Source organism: Schistocerca serialis, chromosome 12 (assembly GCF_023864345.2).
Source record: "Schistocerca serialis cubense isolate TAMUIC-IGC-003099 chromosome 12, iqSchSeri2.2, whole genome shotgun sequence".
Classification (NCBI taxonomy): domain Eukaryota; kingdom Metazoa; phylum Arthropoda; class Insecta; order Orthoptera; family Acrididae; genus Schistocerca; species Schistocerca serialis.
Window position 1 is genome coordinate 82,119,868 of NC_064649.1, and position 27,347 is coordinate 82,147,214.

Consider the following 27,347-nt stretch of genomic DNA (forward strand, 5'->3'; position numbering starts at 1 on the left):
TGCTTTATAATTAATCTGAAATGAAACTACTGAACATATTGCCAAATGGCTGTGTTACAATGTAAGTTTGACCACTAGGAGTGCTGTATAAAAATTTCATCTCTCTAGCTTGAGTAGATTTTGAGAAAATGTCCCTTATATTCGAAAAATTCTAATTTACGGCAAATGGCTATCAAAGTTTCTCAATACATTCCTGCACTATAGGATGGATTATCAGGGTCTTCTTCTTCATCCTCCAAAAGCTTCCTCTTCTGTCTTCTTTTCTGGCCTGTTGTTCCATCGTACTTCATATGCCTTTCTCTTCTTTCTGCTCCTCTTATCCTTTCTCAGTCAATATTTCTTAGTGCTCGTACAGTGTTCACCCCAGCTGTAAATCCTAATGCCTTCAGAACTTCACACTTCACACAGTTCCCTTGGTTGTAGGTTGCTATTGCATCATAAATGCCAAAGTGCAGTGTTTGTATTCTTACAAACACCCTTTTAGGAATCACTTTCCAAATCAAATTGTTTACGCTCTCATTAGGATTCTGCGTCTTTCCGTGTAGACATTTGTGTAACAACTCTGGCTGTGCTAAGTCATGAAAAATTGGTTTTATTGCATATATTTCTTAGTGCTCGTACAGTGTCACTAACATATTCACGAAATCTGTCACTTCCACCAGGCAGCTTCTTGCTAGAAGATGCCACAGGGCTATGGCCGGCCATGTGTTGCTTAGCAGAAGAACGCACTGTTTCAGTAATTGTAGTATCGCAACTTGGTATTAGTGTTAATTTTCTTTTCCCTACGCTCTTCCTCTTCTTATATACACGGTTACTAAAACGTGGCATCGTAACCAGAACGTCGCTTTACACAAGAAGTATAATACTACCAACAACAGGCGCAACGCTGAACTAATTGGAAACGGTAAACAGAAAAGAGACGATGTTCCGCGCTCTTAGCGCTTCATTTGTCACAGAAAACAATGTAGCCAACCCTTGCACACTCGCTGTGTTGTTGTTGTTGTGGTCTTCAGTCCTGAGACTGGTTTGATGCAGCTCTCCATGCTACTCTATCCTGTGCAAGCTTCTTCATCTCCCAGTACCTACTGCAACCTACATCCTTCTGAATCTGCTTAGTGTATTCATCTCCTGGTCTCCCCCTATGATTTTTCCCCTCCACGCTGCCCTCCAATACTAAATTGGTGATCCCTTGATGCCTCAGAACATGTCCTACCAACCGATCCCTTCTTCTGGTCAAGTTGTGCCACAAACTTCTCTTCTCCCCAATCCTATTCAATACTTCATCATTAGTTATGTGATCTACCCATCTAATCTTCAGCATTCTTCTGTAGCACCACATTTCGAAAGATTCTATTCTCTTCTTGTCCAAACTATTTACCGTCCATGTTTCACTTCCATACATGGCCACACTCCATACAAATACTTTCAGAAATAACTTCCTGACACTTAAATCTATACTCGATGTTAACAAATTTCTCTTCTTCAGAAACGCTTTCCTTGCCATTGCCAGTCTACATTTTATATCCTCTCTACTTCGTCCATCATCAGTTATTTTGCTCCCCAAATAGCAAAACTCCTTTACTACTTTAAGTGTCTCATTTCGTAATCTAATACCCTCAGCATCACCCGACTTAACTCGACGACATTCCATTATCCTCGTTTTGCTTTTGTTGATGTTCATCTTATATCCTCCCTTCAAGACACCATCCATTCCGTTCAACTGCTCTTCCAAGTCCTTTGCTGTCTCTGACAGAATTACAATGTCATCGGCGAACCTCAAAGTTTTTATTTCTTCTCCATGGATTTTAATACCTACTCCAAATTTTTCTTTTGTTTCCTTTACTGCTTGCTCAATATAGAGAGTGAATAACATCGGGGAGAGGCTACAACCCTGTCTTACTCCCTTCCCAACCACTGCTTCCCTTTCATGTCCCTCAACTCTTATAACTGCCATCTGGTTTCTGTACAAGTTGTAAATAGCCTTTCGCTCCCTGTATTTTACCCCTGCCACCTTTAGAATTTGAAAGAGAGTATTCCAGTCAACATTGTCAAAAGCTTTCTCTAAGTCTACAAATGCTAGAAACGTAGGTTTGCCTTTCCTTAATCTTTCTTCTAAGATAAGTCGTAAGGTCAGTATTGCCTCACGTGTTCCAGTATTTCTACGGAATCCAAACTGATCTTCCCCGAGGTCGGCTTGTACTAGTTTTTCCATTCGTCTGTAAAGAATTCGTGTTAGTACTTTGCAGCTGTGGCTTATTAAACTGATGGTTCGGTAATTTTCACATCTGTCAACACCTGCTTTCTTTGGCATTGGAATTATTATATTCTTCTTGAAGTCTGAGGGTATTTCGCCTGTTTCGTACATCTTGCTCACCAGATGGTAGAGTTTTGTCAGGACTGGCTCTCCCAAGGCCGTCAGTAGTTCCAATGGAATTTTGTCTACTCCGGGGGCCTTGTTTCGACTCAGGTCCTTCAGTGCCCTGTCAAACTCTTCACGCAGTATCGTATCTCCCATTTCATCTTCATCTACATCCTCTTCCATTTCCATAATATTGTCCTCAAGTACATCGCCCTTGTATAGACCCTCTATATACTCCTTCCACCTTTCTGCTTTCCCTTCTTTGCTTAGAACTGGGTTTCCATCTGAGCTCTTGATGTTCATTCATGTGGTTCTCTTATCTCCAAAGGTCTCTTTAATTTTCCTGTAGGCAGTATCTATCTAACCCCTAGTGAGATAAGCCTCTACATCCTTACATTTGTCCTCTAGCCATCCCTGCTTAGCCATTTTGCACTTCCTGTCGATCTCATTTTTGAGACGTTTGTATTCCTTTTTGCCTGCTTCATTTACTGCATTTTTATATTTTCTCCTTTCATCAATTAAATTCAATATTTCTTCTGTTACCCAAGGATTTCTACTAACCCTCTTCTTTTTACCTACTTGATCGTCTGCTGCCTTCACTACTTCATCCCTCAGAGCTACCCATTTTTCTTCTACTGTATTTCTTTCCCCCATTCCTTTCAATTGTTCTCTTATGCTCTCCCTGAAGCTCTGTACAACCTCTGGTTCTTTCAGTTTATCCAGGTCCCATCTCCTTAAATTCCCCCTTTTTTGCAGTTTCTTCAGTTTTAATCTACAGGTCATAACCAACAGATTGTGGTCAGTGTCCACATCTGCCCCTGGAAATGTCTTACAATTTAAAACCTGGTTCCTAAATCTCTGTCTTACCATTATATAATCTATCTGATACCTTTTAGTATCTCCAGGGTTCTTCCATGTATACAACCTTCTATCATGATTCTTAAACCAAGTGTTAGCTATGATTAAGTTGTGCTCTGTGCAAAATTCTACCAGGCGGCTTCCTCTTTCATTTCTTAGCCCCAATCCATATTCACCTACTATGTTTCCTTCTCTCCGTTTTCCTACATTCGAATTCCAGTCACCCATGACTATTAAATTTTCGTCTCCCTTCACAATCTGAATAATTTCTTTTATTTCATCATACATTTCTTCAATTTCTTCGTCATCTGCAGAGCCAGTTGGCATATAAACTTGTACTACTGTAGTAGGTGTGGGCTTTGTATCTATCTTGGCCACAATAATGCGTTCACTAAGCTGTTTGTAGTAGCTTACCCGCATTCCTATTTTCCTATTCATTATTAAACCTACTCCTGCATTACCCCTATTTGATTTTGTGTTTATAACCCTGTAGTCACCTGACCAGAAGTCTTGTTCCTCCTGCGACCGAACTTCACTAATTCCCACTATATCTAACTTCAACCTATCCATTTCCCTTTTTAAATTTTCTAACCTACCTGCCCGATTAAGGGATCTGACATTCCACGCTCCGATCCGTAGAACGCCAGTTTTCTTTCTCCTGATAACGACATCCTCTTGAGTAGTCCCCGCCCGGAGATCCGAATGGGGGACTATTTTACCTCCGGAATATTTTACCCAAGAGGATGCCATCATCATTTAATCATACAGTAAAGCTGCATGCCCTCGGGAAAATTTACGGCCGTAGTTTCCCCTTGCTTTCAGCCGTTCGCAGTACCAGCAGAGCAAGGCCGTTTTGGTTATTGTTACAAGGCCAGATCAGTCAATCATCCAGACTGTTGCCCTTGCAACTACTGAAAAGGCTGCTGCCCCTCTTCAGGAACCACACGTTTGTCTGGCCTCTCAACAGATACCCCTCCGTTGTGGTTGTACCTACGGTACGGCTATCTGTATCGCTGAGGCACGCAAGCCTCCCCACCAACGGCAAGGTCCATGGTTCATGGGGTATGCGCAACGTAAGGCGCTGTATGTGTAACAGGCCGAGAAAATCCCAAGCAGTTCACCAGGAAGTCAGGAGAGGGTGTTAGATGCATTCAGCGGCCGCCCATTTCCTCTGCAGGCGTGGGGGGAAATGGTAATAACTCCACCTCTATGGCGAGTAGAACAATAATTCAAAGTTTACATTAAAGAGGAATGTTCAAATTAATTTTCGGTAGAAAAAAAAAAATCGTAATATTTGATTTGACCACCTCCGGCTCCCCGTATGGGGAATTCGGCTTATCTCGCCACTTTCTTGAATCAAAGTGTTTGAGCCTCGCATTCCGCCACAGCGCAGACACCTCCAACGGCAGCAGCCAACCATAGCGCGGCCTCCTGTGTTGCAGGTATCTCGCACGAGTTCTCCGCGGTCCCGGAGAACGTGACGGCGACGGCGGGCGAAGTCGTGCGTTTCACGTGCCAAATCCAGTCAGTTCCAAGTGCGACCATCGCGTGGGAGCACAACAAGAAGCAACTACCTCAAAACAGCAGGTGAGTGGCTGCAGTCGCGAGAGCCGATTGGACACGTTGCTTGAAGCATCCACTGTAGCAGAGATGCATTGGTACTTTTGAGTACTGCCTTGTGGCCTTGTTTTCTGTCTCAACCCTCCAACAGCGCTGATAGGTCATAATGAAGAAACATCAGCAGAATACCAAACGTCATCTTACCATCACGCCAGAGGATTTGAGGGTTTGAAACAGAAAGCATATTCAGTAATAACTATAGGTTTATTACTTCTGGATGAACAATCCACAGTTGGATGAACAATCCACAGTTATAAAAGAATTATATCGCTAGGAAACGGTTGTGATTACAGATATCGTATGTATGAGGCATTCATGGAACAAGAAGCGCAACAAGTGATACAACACGCCATTTTTGTCATGTGCAAGGAAGAAATGGGTGTCCTGCGCTCAATTGCGAGATGTAGGTCTTATACAAACAGTAAAACACACGGAAATTTATAATAAGGTTCATTTTAAAGTGTAATTTTTCTTCAGGTTTAAAGTACAGAGAATCTGTATGCGCTAGGAATATTCAACAGTGGGTGAGGAAAAAGGATACCCCAAAGAGATAATTTCAGGAAAAGTAACGCATGTTCTTGCTTGAAAAGACAATTTTATGTCTGTCTGATGGACCGGTTTAAGCGCCACCTAGGGTGAAGAGAGGTGATACGCACGAATAAGCCAATTCATTATATACATTGGGAAAATGTGTAATGTATATTCCTGAGAGCTCTTTATTAGCGATTGGAACATGTTAGAATTTAGCAAAGAATTGGACTGAAATTATGTAAAGAATGATATAAAAACTGTTACGAGGTCAAACAACTAGCTCGACCTCCTTCAGAATTACGAGCTATGTAATGCCAGCAAAGGTTGTTGTGATTTGACTTGATGCGTTATCCCTAAAAAAATGGTAGCTCACCAACTGACAAAGTAGTAAGTATACAGCGCGTTTTTCTGTTTAGTAACACTCTTCTAACTCTGTACAGCTAATACGGTACGTAAAAGATAGAAGCGTTCTAGAACCAGCAAGACTCCCCTCATTCAATATACAAAGCGTGTATCCCACTATACCGGTAACAAAACCAACAGACATTATAAGAAAAAACCTAAAAACATACTGTTGCTCCCTGATCAATACATTACTCAACTACTCGCGTTATGAGTGCTTATAACGCCTCATGGGACCCCCGTTATGAGCCTTGGCAAATAGTTTTATAAACTATGTTGAACCTTAGATAGTTTTTCAAAAATAGTTGGAAAAGAAGAAGACATTTTGGTTCATGTTAGGGATGATAAACTCTGCTTTATACGCTCATGCTCATAAGTTAATGATAATTGCAGAATGTGGTGCCACACAACGTGGCACTACACAAAACTGGTGCTAATAGCATAGGCACATAGGGAACACACACGACATAGATCTGTAAGTCCACGGTGTTGGTGATAAGTTGAGAAAATCGTCCCGAAACACATGTGTTACAAAACGCCACTGTTTCCTGCGCATGTACCTCGACATCAGTATGGTATATGATCACCATGCACACGTACACAGGCCGCAGAGCGGGTTGGCATACTCTGGATCAGCTGGCCGAGCAGCTGCTGGGGTATAGCCTCCCATTCTTGCACCAGTGCCTGTCGGAGCTCCTGAAGTGTCGTAGGGGTTTGAAGACGTGCCAGCGATACGTCGACCGAGAGCATCCCAGACGTCCTCGATGGGGTATGGAGAACAGGCAGGCCGCTCCATTCGGCTGATATCTTCTTTTTAAAGGTACTCCTCCACGATTGTAGCTCGGTGGGACCAAATGCAACCCTGGAAAGGTGGACATACTGGTGCAAAATGACGTCCCGATACACAGTTCCTGTATTAACGTTATCCAGGGGTGTACGTGCTTCAATCATAATCCCATCCCACACCATCAAACCACGACCTCCATACAGTTTCCTTTCAAGGACATGAAGGGGTTGAGCCGGCCGCTGGTGGCCGAGCGGTTCTGGCGCTTCAGTCTGGAACCGCGCGACTGCTACGGTCGCAGGTTCGAATCCTGCCTCGGGCATGGATGTGTGTGTTGTCCTCTAAGTTCTAGGGGACTTATGACCTCAGCAGTCGAGTCCCATAGTGCTCAGAGCCATTTGAACCATTTAAGGGGTTGATATCTGGTTCCTGGTTCACGCCAGATGAAAACCAGGTGAGAATCACTGTTCAGACTATACCTGGACTCGTCTGTGAATATAACCTTGGACCACTGTTTCATTGACCATGTACTTTGTTCTTGACACCAGGCTTTACGGGCTCTCCTGTGACCAGCTGTCAGTGGAATGCCCCTTTCAGGTCTCCGGTCGAATAAACCATGTCCGTTCAGTCATCTGTAGATTGTGTGTCTGGAGACAGCTGTTCCAGTGGCTGTGGTAAGGTCCCGAGCAAGGCTACCTGTAGCACTCCGTGGCCGTCTGCGGGCACTGATGGTGAGATATCGGCTTTCTTGTGGTGTTGTACACCGTGGATGTCACGTACTGTAGCTCCTGGACACGTTTCCTGTCTGCTGGAATCGTTGCCATAATCCTGAGATCACACTTTGTGGCAGATGGAGGGCCCGTGCTACGACCTGCTGTGTTTGACCAGCCTCCATCCGCCCTAGTAGTCTACCCCTCACAGCGTCTTCAGTATGTGTTCTTTGAGCCATTTTCAACACACAGTCACCCCTAGCGTGTCTGAAAACGTCTGCACACTTGCTCGCTGCACCGTACTCTGACATGCACCAACACACCTCTGAGTATGTGGACTGCTGCCAGCGCCACCGTGCAACGACCGCAGGTCAAATGCACAGCATGGTCGTACCGCGAGGTGATTTAAACCCGCAAACCGCCCACCAGAGCGTTGTTTCACCATGTATAAGCATTATCCTTATTTTATGTGCATGAGTGTAGATGAACCACAAACGAAACTTGAAAAAAAAGTAGGCGCTCACATTAAAAAGATACATGAAAGATAAAATTCACAACTGAAAAAGAAACATAAAAAATTATCGAGACATAACCCTAACGCCGAAAAAACAACGAACACATAGTTGAAATTTACTGTAAACCCAAAACAACTGAAACGAACATCCAACCACTAAAACTCAAAATAACAACAACGCTGCAACATATGCACCATAGAATCAACACAATGGCACTCAGCAAAGAAAACGAAAAAAGGAACTAATGAAGATACACACAACAGTAGATACAATGGTAGTCGCAAACCGAAGCAACAAAATAGAAAGAGAAACAATAACATTAAACACAAAATCAAAAACAACAACTCAACATAAAATAACACAGTTACGCACACAGTACCATAATAACAACGACATAGAATAATCAAGAAACTATAAGAAGACAGGAGATGGTTTACAATGACATAGAAAACTCTCACGTAAGATCACAGACATTTTCAAAGGACAAGGCATAAACATAGCACACGCAACAGACAGTTCTATCTAAAAACTCATCCCAAAACTGACGGAAGACATAGACTTACACCAAAAACCAGATGTATATCAATTGCAATGTAACATGTATTATGGCAGGTACATAGGTGGAACGTTCAATGCGAGATACAAAGAACATATGAAAGCGTTTAAGAATGGGACAAATCACTCCACATTTGCAAAAATCATAATGTTAACCCAACTTATAGCGAAGACATGATAATCAGAATAAGCAGTGCAAGACGCCTTCTAATCTTGCAAGAAAATTATCATACGAGGGTAGTTTGAAAAGCTGTCGGAGTGGAAGAAACGACTTAGCTCGGTAAAACGCTTGTATTTTTCAATGCAGTCTCCCTATACGCCAATGCACTTGTTCTAGCATTGTTCCAATGCCTGAACCCTATCTCAAAAATTAGTAGATTCCGGCGGGCCTGCCAAATACCTGTCAGCTTCGGCCGTCAGTACTTCATTTGAAGAGAATTTCCATCGGTCGAGGAATGTTTTGATTTTGGGGAAGAGATGGAAGTCTGGTTAACCAAAAGTGTGCGAATTAGGCAGGTGTGGCAACAATTCGTATTTCAGTTCCTGTATTTTTGTCAGGGCAACGGGCGCTCTTTGCCTTGATGTGGCTGGCTCTGAGCACTATGGGACTTAACTGCTGTGGTCATCAGTCCCCTAGAACTTAGAACTACTTAAACCTAACTAACCTAAGGACATCACACACATCCATGCCCGAAGCAGGATTCGAACCAACGACCGTAGCGGTCACGCGGTTCTAGACTGAAGCGCCTTTAACCGCACGGCCACACCGGCCGGCTGCCTTGATGTAAGATGACTTTCTTCCGTGCCAAACGTGGCCTTTTTTGCGTGTCTTGTTTTAGTTGGTGCTAGAGGTTAGCGTAGTATTGTCCAGCAGTTGTTTGACCAGCGGAAACATAATCCATCAGTAGATTACATTTCACAGCCCAGAAAACTAATTCCGTGTCCTTTCCAGCAGACTGAATAGGTTTCTTTTTATTTGGTGGTGGACCGAGCGAGGTGGCGCAGTAGTTAGACACTGGACTCGCATTCGGGAGGACGACGGTTCAATCCCGCGTCCGGCCATCCTGATTTAGGTTTTCCGTGATTTCCCTAAATCATTCCAGGCAAATGCCGGGATGGTTCCTCTGAAAGGGCACGGCCGACTTCCTTCCCTAATCCGATGAGACCGATGACCACGCTGTCTGGCCTCCTTCCCCAAACAACCAACCAACCTTATTTGGTGGTGGTAAATCAACACGTTTCCACTGCTTTGACTTGTTTTCTCTCTGTGATATAGTAGTGGACGCAAGATTCATCTGTGGTCACAAACCGACGCAAAAAATCTTGTTGGTTGCTCTGAAAATTGGACAAATATTGTTTGGACGTTTCTATGCTGATGCGTTTCTGATCCTTCGTTAAGTGTCACAGCAGCTATCTGGCCGATAATTTTATCAAATCCTATTCCACCGTTAAAATGTGATATGCCCGATCAGATCGGGTGACATGCCTATAGCTTCAGCAATTTGTCGCACTTTAAGTGCGCGGTCCAACATGACCGTTTTATGCATTTTTGCAATAATTTATGGGATGGTGGCACCTGTTGGCCGAGCACCACGCGGATAATCATCTAAGCTGCCCCGGACGAATTTAAACACGTTTGCCCACTTGTCAAATGTTTAATGTAGAGGATGAGAGTACCCAGAGTGTTCTGAAAATCGACTTGAATTTCCTTTACTTTCCTACCTTTCTTCGTGAAGTACTTAATTACTGAATGAGATTTTCACTCTGCAGCGGATTGTGCGCTGATACGAAACTTCGTGGCAGATTAAAACTGTGTGCCGGACCGAGACTCCAACTCGGGACCTTTGCCTTTCGCGGGCAAGTGCTCTGGCATCTGAGCTACCCAAGCACGACTCACGCCCCGTCCTGACAGCCTTACTTTTGCCAGAGAGCACTTGCCCGCGAAAGGCAAAGGTCCCGAGTTCGAGTCTCGGTCCGGCACACAGTTTTAATCTGCCAGGAAGTTTCATATCTGCAGAGTGAAAATCTCATTCTGGAAACATCCCCCAGGCTGAGGCTAAGCCATGTCTCCGTAATATCCTTTCTTTCAGGAGTGCTAGTTCTGCAAGGTTCGCAGGAGAGCTTCTGTAAAGCTTGGAAGGTAGGAGACGAGGTACTGGCGGTAGAGTACTTAATTACTGCTCGACACTATTTTTTTCCGTCTTTTAAATCAGTGCGCAAGGACAAGAGACTGACGTCCGCACCGCAGATCACTACCTACAGCACTGACGCGTCACGGATTTACTCACAAAAAGTTGAGCTGTTGATACATGGGAACCTCGCAGTGCTAGCATTGTCATCTGGTAATGGTTCCTTGAACTTTTAAAACTGCTATCGTACGACAAGAACCCGACGCAAATGACGAAATAAACATCAAAATCAACCCTCTATTTACATTGATAGGTAAAATATTAAAATGAAACTCCGACAAGTGAGTCCCCCCCCCCCCCCTCACTTTTCCAAGGACCCTTCCAAATTCCGCTAGCCCTGACTGCAAGTAACCCGCTCAGTAAAACTATGTTACTTACCGTGACTCGAATCTTGGACCTGGCTGTTACCGACATTTGTACAATGCATTTCGTTCAATAAATAAAACAGTTACTCTGGGAAGAAAATCGAATGGATTTAGGGTAAACTCCCTTTCCTTTGCCGAAGGATTGTGCAATACTTTCTGAGAAGATGTGACAAGCAGTTACTCAAATAAATCTTCTGTAAATAATAGTCGGTAGAACTGATTTTAGAATTTCAGCTGAGGAGCCAAAATTCATGACGTGTGTACAAAATACACTCCTGGAAATTGAAATAAGAACACCGTGAATTCATTGTCCCAGGAAGGGGAAACTTTATTGACACATTCCTGGGGTCAGATACATCACATGATCACACTGACAGAACCACAGGCACATAGACACAGGCAACAGAGCATGCACAATGTCGGCACTAGTACAGTGTATATCCACCTTTCGCAGCAATTCAGGCTGCTATTCTCCCATGGAGACGATCGTAGAGATGCTGGATGTAGTCCTGTGGAACGGCTTGCCATGCCATTTCCACCTGGCACCTCAGTTGGACCAGCGTTCGTGCTGGACGTGCAGACCGCGTGAGACGACGCTTCATCCAGTCCCAAACATGCTCAGTGGGGGACAGATCCGGAGATCTTGCTGGCCAGGGTAGTTGACGTACACCTTCTAGAGCACGTTGGGTGGCACGGGATACATGCGGACGTGCATTGTCCTGTTGGAACAGCAAGTTCCCTTGCCGGTCTAGGAATGGTAGAACGATGGGTTCGATGACGGTTTGGATGTACCGTGCACTATTCAGTGTCCCCTCGACGATCACCAGTGGTGTACGGCCAGTGTAGGAGATCGCTCCCCACACCATGATGCCGGGTGCTGGCCCTGTGTGCCTCGGTCGTATGCAGTCCTGATTGTGGCGCTCACCTGCACGGCGCCAAACACGCATACGACCATCATTGGCACCAAGGCAGAAGCGACTCTCATCGCTGAAGACGACACGTCTCGATTCGTCCCTCCATTCACGCCTGTCGCGACACCACTGGAAGCAGGCTGCACGATGTTGGGGCGTGAGCGGAAGACGGCCTAACGGTGTGCGGGACCGTAGCCCAGCTTCATGGAGACGGTTGCGAATGGTCCTCGCCGATACCCCAGGAGCAACAGTGTCCCTAATTTGCTGGGAAGTGGCGGTGCGGTCCCCTACGGCACTGCGTAGGATCCTACGGTCTTCGCGTGCATCCGTGCGTCGTTGCGGTCCGGTCCCAGGTCGACGGGCACGTGCACCTTCCGCCGACCACTGGCGACAACATCGATGTACTGTGGAGACCTCACGCCCCACGTGTTGAGCAATTCGGCGGTACGTCCACCCGGCCTCCCGCATGCCCACTATACGCCCTCGCTCAAAGTCCGTCAACTGCACATACGGTTCACGTCCACGCTGTCGCGGCGTGCTACCAGTGTTAAAGACTGCGATGGAGCTCCGTATGCCACGGCAAACTGGCTGACACTGACGGCGGCGGTGCACAAATGCTGCGCAGCTAGCGCCATTCGACGGCCAACACCGCGGTTCCTGGTGTGTCCGCTGTGCCGTGCGTGTGATCATTGCTTGTACAGCCCTCTCGCAGTGTCCGGAGCAAGTATGGTGGGTCTGACACACGGGTGTCAATGTGTTCTTTTTTCCATTTCCAGGAGTGTACACCAAAACAAATACAAGAGTCGTCCCCAAACTAAAGAATGCTTTGACAGAACTAAACAAAAACGAAAGATATCAACGCAAAACTTTATTTACAAAGTTACAGTGTCTTAGCGTATGCAGCAGTATTGTCGCTGTAGGTTTCAAGGTACTTATTATTCAGTGGGTCCAGGCTTTCAAGTTCCATATTGTACTCCTCTGCCGCCAAATATCTGAGCCACGATGTCACTGCTGATTTGAAATCTGTTTGCTGTCCAGAAATTCATTTAGCTTCGGAAATTAGCGAAAACCACTGAGTACCAAGTCAGGTCTGTAAGAAGCATTTCCTAGAGTTCCCAATTAAGCCGTTGAAGTTCCTGCTGTCTTCGTGCTGATGCACGAGGCCGCACAATGCCATCTTTGCGAACAACATTCCACGTCTCTTATTTTGGATGGCGCGCCGAAGTTGAGTTTCACAGCACGCCGGTGAATTTTTTATTTTCTTGACATGAACGCCACGTGGGTCAAACGAATGATAGTGTTTTGAAATTTTTTATTGGCAGATCTAGATTTCACCTCGAAACTAGCCATTCTCAATGCACTATCATATTTGATCAATGCATGTAATGCCTGTTGGTCGGCTTTCATCCACAGTTCAATGCGTTACATGCATTGATCAAAAATGATAGTGCATTGAGAATGGCTAGTTTCGAGCTGAAATCTAGATCTGCCAATAAAAATTTCAAAAGGACGACTGATAGCTGAAATCTATTATTTACAAGAACACAGAATGTCGTGCTCATCGGGGAGAATCTTCTGAAGCAAATGTCACTTCCGTGTACCATAAGGGAGTGTTATTGGAGGATAGAAAGTTATGTATAAATGACCCAGTGAATGATGTTGAGAGTTCCATGAGGCTTTTCACAGATCATGCTGTTGTATACGAGGTGCACTCAAAAATTGTTGTTTTGAAATACTCTTATTTATTAGTCTACGTCCAGTCCCTGAAACACTTCAGAACTTTGAGGCCGATCATTCAGTGATTTACATTTAATTTTATTTTACACGTCTAGTTCCCAGGGCCAAATTGAGGAGCAAATCTCTGTGGTCATGGAACGTATCAATACATAAAATTACACCGAAAAAGTAATAATAGATAAATACAATGTAACATAGGATTTAGCATAGTTTTCAAGGAACTCTTCGACAGAATAGAAGGTGTGACTCATAAGAAAACTCTTCAGTTTAAATTTGAAAACGCGTGGATTCCTGCTAAATTTTTTGAATTCTTGTGGTTGTTTATTGAAAATGGGTACAGCAGAATACTGCACGCCTATCTGCACAAGAGTGAAGGAGGTGTGATCCAAACATAGATTGGATTTACACCTAGTATTAACTGGGTGAAAGCTGCTAATTCGTGAGAATAAACTTTGTTAACAAGAAACGACAATAAAGAATGTATATATATTGAGAGACCTGTGTCAGAATATCGACTAATGAACACAGGTCGACAAGAGGTTCACGAACTTGCACCACTTATTGCCTGAAACGCCCGTTTCAGAGCCAAAAATACCCTTTGAGAATGGGAAGAGATACCCAAAAATATAATACCATATGTCATAAGCGAATGAAAATAATCAAAGCAGACTAATTCTTGTGTCAAACTATCACTTACTTCAGGTACTATTCTAATAGTGAAAATGGCAGCTTGGAACAAGATCCTGACAGTGTCCTGTCTTTCTGAACATCTAGAAATTTGAACTTTTCTGTCTCACTAATCATATGCTCATTCTGTGTACTTGTACATCAGGTTGTGTTGAATTTGGTGTTGAAAACTGCCGGCCGTGGTGGCCGAGCGGTTCTAGGCGCTACAGTCTGGAACCACGCGACCGCTACGGTCGCAGGTTCGAATCCTGCCTTGGGCATGGATGTGTGTGATGTCTTTAGGTTAGGTTTAAGTAGTTCTAAGTTCTTTGGGAATGATGACCTCAGCAGTTAAGTCCCATAGTGCTCAGAGCCATTTGAACCATTTTTTTTTGTTAGAAACTGTAAAAACTGAGGGACTTGTGTCATTAACTACACTATTTGAAACAATGCCAACGTTGTACACAACATCCTTTACTACCAAGCTAGTGTCATCAGCAAACAGGAATATTTTGGAATCACCTGTAATACTAGGGGGCATATCTTGAAAGTAAGTGATGAACGAATTGTAAGCTACTTCCCGTATTCCATAATGGTCCAACACAATGAAACACCTTAGTTAAATAAAAAAAAAAAATACGTAGCAGTTGAAACCTTTTGTTTAATCCATCCAGCACCACACAGAGATAAGAGAATATAGAATTTTCAGCTGTTAAACCACTTCTAAAAACCAAATTGTACATTTTGACAACAAATTGTGTGACGTGAAATGATCAGTTATTCTTACGTACACAACCTTTTCAGTAATTTAGCAAACACTGAATTGTCTGCATTATCCCTTTCTCCCTTTTTATAAAGCAGCTTTACTGCTGAGTACTTCATTCGTTCAGGAAACTGACCATTCCTCAAGGAAAAATTACAAATATGGCTAAAAATAGGGGCAACATACCCAGCACAGTACTTTAGTATTATATCCTTGGGAATACTTCGTCTTCATCAATTTAATTATTGAATCAATTTAAAAATGGTTCAAATGGCTCCAAGCTCTATGGGACTTAACATCTGAGGTTATCAGTCCCATGGACTTAGAACTACTTAAACCTAACTAACCTAAGGACATCAGACACATCCATGCCCGAGGCAGGATTCGAACCTGCGACCGTAGCGGTCGCGCGGTTCCAGACTGAAGCGCCTAGAACCGCTCGGCCACACTGGCCGGCGACTATCTAACTCTTGTCTGTATCATGGAGGATATTTCAGATTTCAACCTCAGAAGGCAATTTTCCCAGAGAGTTTCATGATTCTCTGTAGAAACTAAGTTTTTATTTAATTCATCAGCTATGTCCAGAAAGTGATTTTTAAATACTGTACTTATATTTGATTTATCAGTAACAAACATTTTTAGTATGTACTGACTTTATAGCGTCGACTTTGTGTTTCTCACCAGACAGTTCCTTTACGACTAATTGTACGGTTTTATTTTTATCCTGTGTATTAGCTATTCTGCATACCACATACTCTTTGGCTCCATACTTACAGTACAGTACTTTTTGTAATGGGCTACTGTAGCTCAATTGTGACCACTTATAACATTTTGATATAGTTTCTATTTTCTTATACATGTTATCCTTATCCCACTAGTCAACCACCCTGGCTGCCTTTGGTGCTAGTACACTGTTTTGAATGTTATAAAGGAAAGCAACTTTCAAACAGCACGAGAAATCTGTTCAGGAAAGCATTATATTTATCATCTATGTTATTAGCACTAAGAACATCGGGCCACTCGTTTCTTAACGAGGTTTAAAAAACATTGTATTGCCGTTGGATTAGCTTTTCTACTCAATTTTTAATTATATGTAACATCTGTTTGGATACACAGACTTTAGTGTTAAAATTTGTGCATCGTGGTCTTAAAGGCCGTTTACCCTTTTACTAACACAATGCCCATTTAGTAATGAATAAAAATATTGTCTATGGTTGTGCTACTGTTCCCCTGCACCGTGTGTAGAAAAGAAAAGTTTGCATCAGATCATATGAGTTTGAGATCTTCCAACATTCTTTTTCTTGCACAGTGACATACAAATTAAATATTTAAGTCACAACATAGAACTAATTTTTGGTACTTCACGTAAAGTGAACCGAGAACCATCTCTATCTTGAGCATAACTGCTCTAATTCAACTGTCTACGCACAACATTCAAATATCTGTTCATTGCAGTGCTGTGGAACAGCTATGGACTCAAATGGCCACACCCCCACTTCACAAAGAACCCCTCGAAAAATAGCCAGCTAATTTATAACCTGGTAAAGGAAGCCTCTGAATTGTCACATTATTTAAGTGGTGCTCTGATTTATGAATAATGTCAAAGTCAACATCTGTAAGCAGTTCACTAACTTTATCTCTAATACCTCTCATATTTTGATGAAACATGCTAATTCCTTCATTACTTGGATATCTGACCTTTTGAGGGTGGTTCCTCTTTTAGAGAAACTTTAAGCAGGGATGCCTATCAGCTGACTTCGATCTAAAAAAAAGATGCACCTCTAACACCAACTACTACAGAAATTTTCCACGAGTGATCCCACCACCAGCCACGCTGTAAGCTTTGCCAACCTCTCCTGCCCACACCTGTTGAGGTGCAGGTCATGCCTAGTAAAACCTTATCTATTGATAGACTCATGTGGCACCACTGCGATGTGGACCATGCCCTCCACCATCAGTGTCTTCTCAAGCACCATGTTAACATCCCTAACAGCAGCATTAAGATGAGGTCAACCATGACACCAAAACAGTTGCATGAAGCACACATTTGTGCCACCAGTTTTGAGTTGCTATCTTTTCCAAGTCACCACCTACATCACACTCCCTTCCCTATCAAGACTATTCCCAGCTCCATCTAAAATCACTGCCTGATCCTCTTTCATAAAATTCCTACATCACTCCCCTAAGCTAAGTTTCCTGAGTCAACCCTGCAGTAGACTTCACAATGCTAATTACCTGGTACTCACTGTAATACTTCCTGCAACTGCTGGTCCTACACATCTGCCATATGAACTGCCTAACAGCAGAGCTTCTTTTTCTATTGGAAACTGAAACTGTCTTAGGATCCTTAACTAGTGAGGTCTGCTACATGTTTCTTACACCTGCAAGAGGCTCCTTTCCACTGAACTCTGACAGTTGGCCAGATCTATTGGTGGCATGTGAAGTACAAGTGTCTGAAAACTCCCAGCGAAACTAAACATAGTGAGCGAAAGTTTTTACTGAAATATTTCACTAGAAACAGCAAGAAATGACAGCTGAAAACTGCCGTGCTACGTTTAATAAATGACTAACACTCAAACAGTTTTATAAAACACAGTGAGCGAAAGTTGATTCAAACGTTTTTCAGTAGAAAGAACACGAGACACCGTTGAAAACTACTTACTCACTCACACTCACTGGTCATACCGGACTCGAGAGTCCATTACCGCAGCATCGTGTTTTCGCCATCTGTCCCTGTCTTGGGTTATTTCCTTCCATTCACCTTCAATACCTAGGCTCCTCAAATCAGCCTTCACATTGTCCTCCCCTCTACGCCTCGGTCTCCCCACAGGACGTTTTCCCTCTAAGTGCCCTACCAGTACTCTGCGCGCTGCCCTGCCCTCATCCATTCGAGCCACGTGACCCGCCCATCGCAGCCTACGTGATTTAATAATACTGGTTATGTCAGGGCTTGAATAGAGTTCGTGAACCTCTTCGTTATGCAGTTTTCGCCACTCTCCGCTAATGTCCTCCCTTTTTGCTCCCAAAATTTTCCTCAAAATTTTGTTTTCAAATACTGGAAACGGCTTTTCATTTTGCACAGTGAGAGACCAAGTCTCACACCCATACAGCATAACTGATAGAATAATAGTTTTGTATATTCTAGTCTTTAAATTCCTAGGCAATATCCATGATGAAAGTAATCTATTCAGTGAGAAGTAGCACGCATTTCCCGCCCGTAATCTCTTCTTCAACTCGGATTCAATCTCATTTCTCAAAGTGATGTCCACGCCTAGATACTTAAATGTGTTCACTTTTTCAAACTACATGTCTCCAACTCTTAACATTCCCTGATATACTGCTGTTGGGATTCTAGTAGTAACCAGGTATTTAGTTTTGTCTTCACTTATCCTTAGACCCACATCTTCACTAGCCTTGATAAACGCATTCGCATTTGCTGTTACAGATTCTTTCCAATCGCTAATGATGTTTAGATCATCTGCATACCCTAATATCTTGATATTTCCGTTTAACTTCACGCCCTCTGAATTATCTGCTGCCATTCGTACAATATATTCTAAGACTAAATTACAAAGTAGCGGAGACAGGGCAACTCCCTGCTTAAGTCCGTTCTTTATTACAAATTCTTCTGGCTCCAATTTCCCCACGCGTACTCTACCTTTTGTGTTTTTCAATCTCGCTTCTGTAAGTCTAACATACTTCTTTGGTATTCAAAGTTCCAAAAGAATTCTGTACAATTTTGATTGCAATACTGAATCATATGCTTTTGTAAAAATCTATGAAAAGATTATGAACTGGTTTATTGTATTTCCATTTCTTTTCCAAAATTTGAAGCAGGGTGAATATTTGGTCTATAGTTGATCTGTTTCTCCGAAAGCCAGCTTGGTAATCCCCCACAAATTCATCTGCATATGGTGTAAGCCTACTTAGCAGAATATTCGAAAATTTTTTGGAACATACTGGTAATAGCGATATCCCTCCATTAATTACAACAATCCATTTTGTCGCCCTTCTTAAAAATTGGGATCAGAATCTACTCCTGCCACTCTCCAGGTATCATCTCTGAGTTCCATACTTTAGTTATCACTTTGTGAACTACTTCCACATTTCTGTCCCCCATTTTTAACTAATTCTGCAGTTATGCAATCTGATCCTGGTGCTTTATGGTTTTTCAATTTGTTGATTGCATCTCTTACTTCCTTTAACGTTGGATCAGGTATTTGGGGTTCTGCTGTATGTATTTCGTACGCCTGCTCATTTCCTGCTTCCTGGAGTACATTTAATAGATGCTCAAAATAGCCCTCCATTTACTTAATATACGAGGGCTATCCACAAAGTACATTACGTTTTGGAATCAAAAATAAATAAAGTATTGGAAATTTTTTTTATTATATACAGTCCCGACCTGGCACCGAGCGACTTCCACTTATTATATACATAGTTGCCATTTAAATTAGGGCACTTATCGTAGCGATGGACGAGCTTGGAAATTCCTTCGTCGTAAAATTCGGCCGCCTGCGCCTTCAACCACGTGGTTACCTCTTCTTTTGGGACAGAAAAGGTGTGATTTTTGTGGATTTCCTGGAAAGAGGCACTACAATAAACTCTCAAAGGTATTGCTAAACGCTGCACAACCTCAGAAGAGCAATACAAAACAAGCGCAGGGGAAAGTTGGGCTCAAAGATCTTGCTGATTCACGACAACGCCCGGGCCCACACGGCAAATGCCACTCGTGAAGTTCTCGAATCTTTTAAGTGGGAGTTGTTTCCTCATCCGCCATACAGTCCCGACCTGGCACCGAGCGACTTCCACTTATTCCCAACAATGAAGAAGTGGTTGGCTATGCAGCGTTTTGATGACGACGCACAGCTTCAAGAAGAGGTAACCACGTGGTTGAAGGCGCAGGCGGCCGACTTTTACGACGAAGGAATTTCCAAGCTGGTCCATCGCTACGATAAGTGCCTTAATTTAAATGGCAACTATGTAGAAAAGTAGTATTTAAGTGTGGCTTTCATCTGTATATAACAAAATTTTTTTCCAATACTTTATTTATTTTTAATTCCAAAACGTAATGTACTTTGTGGATAGCCCTCGTAGTACTGGGGTCTGTCAGTATTCCCCGGCATCCCCTCGGAGTGCATTTGTCCTAGCCTTGAACCCCTTCCTATACCCATTTATGTTTAGGTAAAGTTCCCTAATGTTTTTTGTTTTACTGTTTGTTTCCATTTTTCTAATTTGATTGTTCAAATAATCCCTGTTCTTTGCCCGTAGCCTACGATCAAACTTCCCTTCTCATGTTCAAGAACTCCTCTCGTTTTCTGTCTCCCATTCTATCCCAATCTAATCGCGCTTTTCTCCTTTCCTCTACCAATTTCTTGCATTGCTCATCAAGCCACGGTTTCCTTTTGTTCTTCTTAATTGTACCTATTGTGACCTTCGCTGCCTCTTTGATATTATTCCTCACAGTGATCCACTGTTTATTTACATCCTCGTCCTGATAGCATCAAACCTATTTGAAATTTCTATCACGTACCTTCTTCTAAAGTTTTCATCATTTAACTTGTCAGTGTAGAACCTAACAAGTTCTGCATTTTGACACCTTGATGTTGTTGTAGATAGCCGTTGGTGAACTTTGACAACTACAAGAAAATGATCAGAATCGCAGTCTGCTCCCCTGAAAGTCCTAGCATTTCCTATACTAGTGTGCCATCTCCGATCTACAAGAACATGATCAATTTGGTTTCGGGTGCGTCCATCCGGAGAGACCCAAGCTGATTTATAAATGTCCATCCTTTTGAAATATGTGCTCTCAACGTTCATGTCTTTTGAAACAGCAAAATTATCCACCATCGTCCCATTATCATTCGAAATGTTATGCAAACTTTCTTTCCCAATTGTAGGCCGGAATGCTTCCTCCTTCCCTATCTTCGCATTAAAATCACCTATGATTAATTTTGTATCGAATGAGCAGAACTCATACCACAGTTCATCTAGTTATTCATAGAAGCCGTCTTTAACAACCTATTTAGTGTCCTCAGTTGGTGCGTGTACATTAATTACTACTAGTCTACTCCACCTGCCGGACAACACTATAACTAATAATTACTATTAAAAACAGTCTTGATCACGATTTATTTTACAAGGTGACCGGTTTCGACCACTACTGTGGTCATCTTCAGACCTACAAGATGTATACAAAGCACTAATTAGAGGGCTACATGCATTAATTAGTGCTTTGTATACATCTTGTAGGTCTGAAGATGACCACAGTAGTGGTCGAAACCGGTCACCTTGTAAAATAAATCGTTATCAAGACTGTTTTTAATAGTAATTATTTACAAGACATTGATCACTGCTGTTCCCATAATGCATTCAAAAGTAATACTATAACTAATAGTCAGCCACTAATGAACCTTATATCTCTGATTGCGTGAAGCAATTTTCTCTGTACTGCGAAAACTGTTCCGAAACTGTGCGCTTCCGCACCTCCATAGCAAAATGTATAGTTACCCCCCTTTATGCTACCCTCCCGCTGCCACCGAGTTTCTTGAATAGCTGTAATGTAACGTTCCATGTTCCAAACCTGAAAGTTCCTTTCGGCCCGAATCTCTTCGAAGTAGGTTCCGCCCGGAGATCCGAATGGGAACCTAGTTTACCTCCGGAATATTTTACTTCAAAGGGACCCATGCTCATTAATGTTGCTGATTCTTGATGAGTAGATTTGATAGTAAGAGAAGAAGAAACAGGGATGGTTCATCACGCCATCGGCTGCTCCCCACCGGCTGTCCGCGACTGCTTATTTCTTGTATCCGCAGCTACCCTTCATATCTGAAGGCCGTATCCCCTATCCGCAACCGGGGGACGCGCTGTGCCGTGGTGGTAGGGGCCCACGAAACTGAACACAGGTTGAAAACTACTACTAAATTTAATAATCGAATATAGTGCACATCTTGGTCAACACTTAACGTTAGCTGCAGCTGCTACTGCAAGCTGCGAAATGTAAACACGCTGCCCAGATTTCGGTGGATGACGTAAGCAGGCTCACTAAAACAGACCACTCGAATCAATAACACAACAAAAAAGTCTGAGACGAATGAAAATACACAGATAAATTACTTTTATGGCGGATATTATCACCAACAATCGTTAAAATAGTCACTGAACCTGAAACTTTATAAAATATTAGCGAGCTATTTGAACAGCAGTCCAGCACTTGCGACGTCACACCAAAGCGTTGACAGTACCTTCTCATCCAAGCTTGTAGAACGACGGCGCTTCAAGGTTCTCTGTCCTTCTGGAAACAAAGAAAAAAACCACATGGGCCCATATGTGACAAATACAGATGCTGGGGCATCGTTGCCGGCCGATGTGGCCGAGCGGTTCTAGGCGCTTCAGTCTGGAACCGTGAGACCGCTACGGTCGCAGGTTCGAATCCTGCCTCGGGCATGGATGTGTGTGATGTCCTTAGGTTAATTAGGTTAAAGTAGTTATAAGTTCTAGGGGACTGATGACCTCAGATGTTAAGCCCATAGTGCTCAGACCCATTTCAACCATCGTTATAGTGTTAGTTCTTCGCCAAAAGTTACCGAACAAGCACGAAGTGTGAGCAGGTTCCTTACTGTGGTGCAAAAACTATGTTGTTTCCCCACGAATCCGGGCGTTTTCTTTCTTTTCCAGATTGCTTCCTGCAAACGGCGCGGCGTTGAACTTGTACAGGGTGTTTCAAAAATGACCGGTATATTTGAAACGGCAATAAAAACTAAACGAGCAGCGATAGAAATACACCGTTTGTTGCAATATGCTTGGGACAACAGTACATTTTCAGGCAGACAAACTTTCGAAATGACAGTAGTTACAATTTTCAACAACAGATGGCGCTGCGGTCTGGGAAACTCTATAGTACGATATTTTCCACATATCCACCATGCGTAGCAATAATATGGCGTAGTCTCTGAATGAAATTACCCGAAACATTTGACAACGTGTCTGGCGGAATGGCTTCACATGCAGATGAGATGTACTGCTTCAGCTGTTCAATTGTTTCTGGATTCTGGCGGTACACCTGGTCTTTCAAGTGTCCCCACAGAAAGAAGTCACAGGGGTTCATGTCTGGCGAATAGGGAGGCCAATCCACGCCGCCTCCTGTATGTTTCGGATAGCCCAAAGCAATCACACGATCATCGAAATATTCATTCAGGAAATTAAAGACGTCGGCCGTGCGATGTGGCCGGGCACCATCTTGCATAAACCACGAGGTGTTCGCAGTGTCGTCTAAGGCAGTTTGTACCGCCACAAATTCACGAAGAATGTACAGATAGCGTGATGCAGTAATCGTTTCGGATCTGAAAAATGGGCCAATGATTCCTTTGGAAGAAATGGCGGCCCAGACCAGTACTTTTTGAGGATGCAGGGACGATGGGACTGCAACATGGGGCTTTTCGGTTCCCCATATGCGCCAGTTCTGTTTATTGACGAAGCCGTCCAGGTAAAAATAAGCTTCGTCAGTAAACCAAATGATATGCATATCGCCGTCATCAATCCTGTGCACTATATCGTTAGCGAAAGTCTCTCGTGCAGCAATGGTAGCGGCGCTGAGGGGTTGCCGCGTTTGAATTTTGTATGGATAGAGCTGTAAACTATGGCGCATGAGGCGATACGTGGACGTTGGCGTCATTTGGACCGCAGCTGCAACACGGCGAACGGAAACCCGAGGCCGCTGTCGGATCACCTGCTGCACTAGCTGCGCGATGCCCTCTGTGGTTGCCGTACGCGGTCGCCCTACCTTTCCAGCACGTTCATCCGTCACGTTCCCAGTCCGTTGAAATTTTTCAAACAGATCCTTTATTGTATCGCTTTTCGGTCCTTTGGTTACATTAAACCTCCGTTGAAAACTTCGTCTTGTTGCAACAACACTGTGTTCTAGGCGGTGGAATTCCAACACCAGAAAAATCCTCTGTTCTAAAGAATAAACCATGTTGTCTACAGTACACTTGCACGTTGTGAACAGCACACGCTTACAGCAGAAAGACGACGTACAGAATGGCGCACCCACAGACTGCGTTGTCTTCTATATCTTTCACATCACCTACAGCGCCATCTGTTGTTGAAAATTGTAACTACTGTAATTTCGAAAGTTTGTTCGCCTGAAAATGTACTGTTGTCCCAAGCATATTGCAACAAACGGTGTAATTCTATCGCTGCTCGTTTAGCTTTTATTGCCGTTTCAAATATACCGGTAATTTTTGAAATACCCTGTAGGTAGTACTCCTTATTGATAATTTGACCTTCTGGCAAGAAGTCATTATGCACTATGCCGGTAAAACCGAAGAAATCAGTGAACATAAGCTCCGCATTTGTCGAGCTTTTTTCGATCTTGGCCTCCCAGAATGCCTTGTTTCGCCACGTGTTAAGACACGTTTCATGACTTCTCTGACTTTGTTCACTTTACACAGTGACGCCTGGCACCTTATGGCACAAATTTTGCTGTCGCGCATTTCTTACCCAAAATATACGAAAACATTTCATAGCATGAGGCAGTTTCCATGCCAGCATTAGAAGTATTTTCTCTGCTTGTGATTTGGGGTTCGTTCATTCACTTTTTCATCGGTTGTTGACTTGCTGGGGCGTCCAGAATGTTCGTCATTCTCAACTTCTTTACGGGCATTTTGGAAATGCTTACACCACTCGTAAACCCTTGTTTTACTCATACATTCACCAATAGCAACAGTCAACATTCCTAAAAGATTCTTATGTTTTCTTCCATTCTATAGCAAAATTTAATGGAAATTCTCTGATCCATTTTTAAAATAAAACAGTAATCGACCGTGAACTAATAAACGTCGCGAAATTACAAAATTCCTGATACCTTTTGAAACATCGTACATAGATATCGCAGCATTAGAAAAGGTCATTTTCAAAAATGTTTGCCAATCGAAGCAGTGGGCTGCAAACGATATCTATCGAACGTGCGAATCTAAATCGGTCACGGGACTGTGAGTTGGTAGGAAAACCCAAACGATTTATGTCGGTAGTGAGTGGGATGTCTGGTATTGTACACGTTCCTTCGGCGATTGCCTCACGTGGAAGAATCTAATTTCATGCTTATGCAGTGTAGAAAATAGTTTAAATTTTTGTCGAAAATGTGACTCTGTACCCATATTTTTGCCTGACGTTGGCAGAGTCTACCCAGGTTACGGCAAAAAGGGAATATTCCCGCAGCATACACATCAAAGGGACTTTCTCATGACGACGAGTGAGGTAAGTAACGCTCTTCTTTTGTCGTCGCTGTAGTGACCACTATAAACAAGCTCATAACGCCCGCCACCACAGTCGCGTGATCAATTTAGAATCGCACGTTCGATATCTATCGTTTGGAGCTCGCGGCTTCGATGGGCAACATTCTTGGAAATTAGAAAATTGGGGACTACTGAAGAACGGGATACAACCCGTCGGCTTTGACGAATGACCGCAGAATATGCCAGAGATAATTTATTACACAGATTTAACAGCAAAGACGAGTGTTCGTTAACAAAGGAATGCAGGAGAGAAAAACAGATGGTAGGATATCGCTTGATCGAGTCCTGTAAAAAATTTTTTTAAAAAAGGAATAGAAGCAACGTTAGCATGGAATGCCTCAAGAAGCAACACCTGTAAAATTTGTATCCCGTACTTAAGTTGACTTATATAGATCGACTGAAGTTAGAGATACAACATTTTACAGGTGTTGCTTCTTTCGCCTCCGCTACTAATAGCACTGTATTCTTACGTAGATATTATTGCTAGCGTAGGCAAACATAAAATTTGTATCCCATACTTTGTTGAGCTATATAGGTAAAGTGAAGTATAGGACATTTTTTTGCCTTCGATACTAATAGTTTCGACTGAAAATTATCATAGTCTTGCTAGCGACGACAAAAAACCGACAACAGTAAAAATTGGATCGCATTTTTCAGTTGAGCTACACTCCTGGAATGGAAAAAAGAACACATTGACACCGGTGTGTCAGACCCACCATACTTGCTCCGGACACTGCGAGAGGGCTGTAGAAGCAATGATCACACGCACGGCACAGCGGACACACCAGGAACCGCGGTGTTGGCCGTCGAATGGCGCTAGCTGCGCAGCATTTGTGCACCGCCGCCGTCAGTGTCAGCCAGTTTGCCGTGGCATACGGAGCTCCATCGCAGTCTTTAACACTGGTGGCATGCCGCGACAGCGTGGACGTGAACCGTATGTGCAGTTGATGGACTTTGAGCGAGGGCGTATAGTGGGCATGCGGGAGGCCGGGTGGACGTACCGCCGAATTGCTCAACACGTGGGGCGTGAGGTCTCCACAGTACATCGATGTTGTCGCCAGTGGTCGGCGGAAGGTGCACGTGCCCGTCGACCTGGGACCGGACCGCAGCGACGCACGGATGCACGCCGAGACCGTAGGATCCTACGCAGTGCCGTAGGGGACCGCACCGCCACTTCCCAGCAAATTAGGGACACTGTTGCTCCTGGGGTATCGGCGAGGACCATTCGCAACCGTCTCCATGAAGCTGGGCTACGGTCCCGCACACCGTTAGGCCGTCTTCCGCTCACGCCCCAACATCGTGCAGCCCGCCTCCAGTGGTGTCGCGACAGGCGTGAATGGAGGGACGAATGGAGACGTGTCGTCTTCAGCGATGAGAGTCGCTTGTGCCTTGGTGCCAATGATGGTCGTATGCGTGTTTGGCGCCGTGCAGGTGAGCGCCACAATCAGGACTGCATACGACCGAGGCACACAGGGCCAACACCCGGCATCATGGTGTGGGGAGCGATCTCCTACACTGGCCGTACACCACTGGTGATCGTCGAGGGGACACTGAATAGTGCACGGTACATCCAAACCGTCATCGAACCCATCGTTCTACCATTCCTAGACCGGCAAGGGAACTTGCTGTTCCAACAGGACAATGCACGTCCGCATGTATCCCGTGCCACCCAACGTGCTCTAGAAGGTGTAAGTCAACTACCCTGGCCAGCAATATCTCCGGATCTGTCCCCCATTGAGCATGTTTGGGACTGGATGAAGCGTCGTCTCACGCGGTCTGCACGTCCAGCACGAACGCTGGTCCAACTGAGGCGCCAGGTGGAAATGGCATGGCAAGCCGTTCCACAGGACTACATCCAGCATCTCTACGATCGTCTCCATCGGAGAATAGCAGCCTGAATTGCTGCGAAAGGTGGATATACACTGTACTAGTGCCGACATTGTGCATGCTCTGTTGCCTGTGTCTATGTGCCTGTGGTTCTGTCAGTGTGATCATGTGATGTATCTGACCCCCGGAATGTGTCAATAAAGTTTCCCCTTCCTGGGACAATGAATTCACGGTGTTCTTATTTCAATTTCCAGGAGTGT

At 43.8% G+C, this 27,347-nt stretch overlaps 1 protein-coding gene across 1 annotated transcript in view; it reads left to right on the forward strand.

The window, feature by feature from the left end:
* LOC126427952 (protogenin A-like) overlaps positions 1–27,347 on the forward strand; it is a 438,352-nt gene that overhangs the window by 220,037 nt on the left and 190,968 nt on the right. The window contains exon 4 of the mRNA XM_050089841.1: positions 4,660–4,804. Coding sequence (XP_049945798.1) covers positions 4,660–4,804 — 145 coding nt within the window. The remainder of the gene's footprint in view (positions 1–4,659; positions 4,805–27,347) is intronic.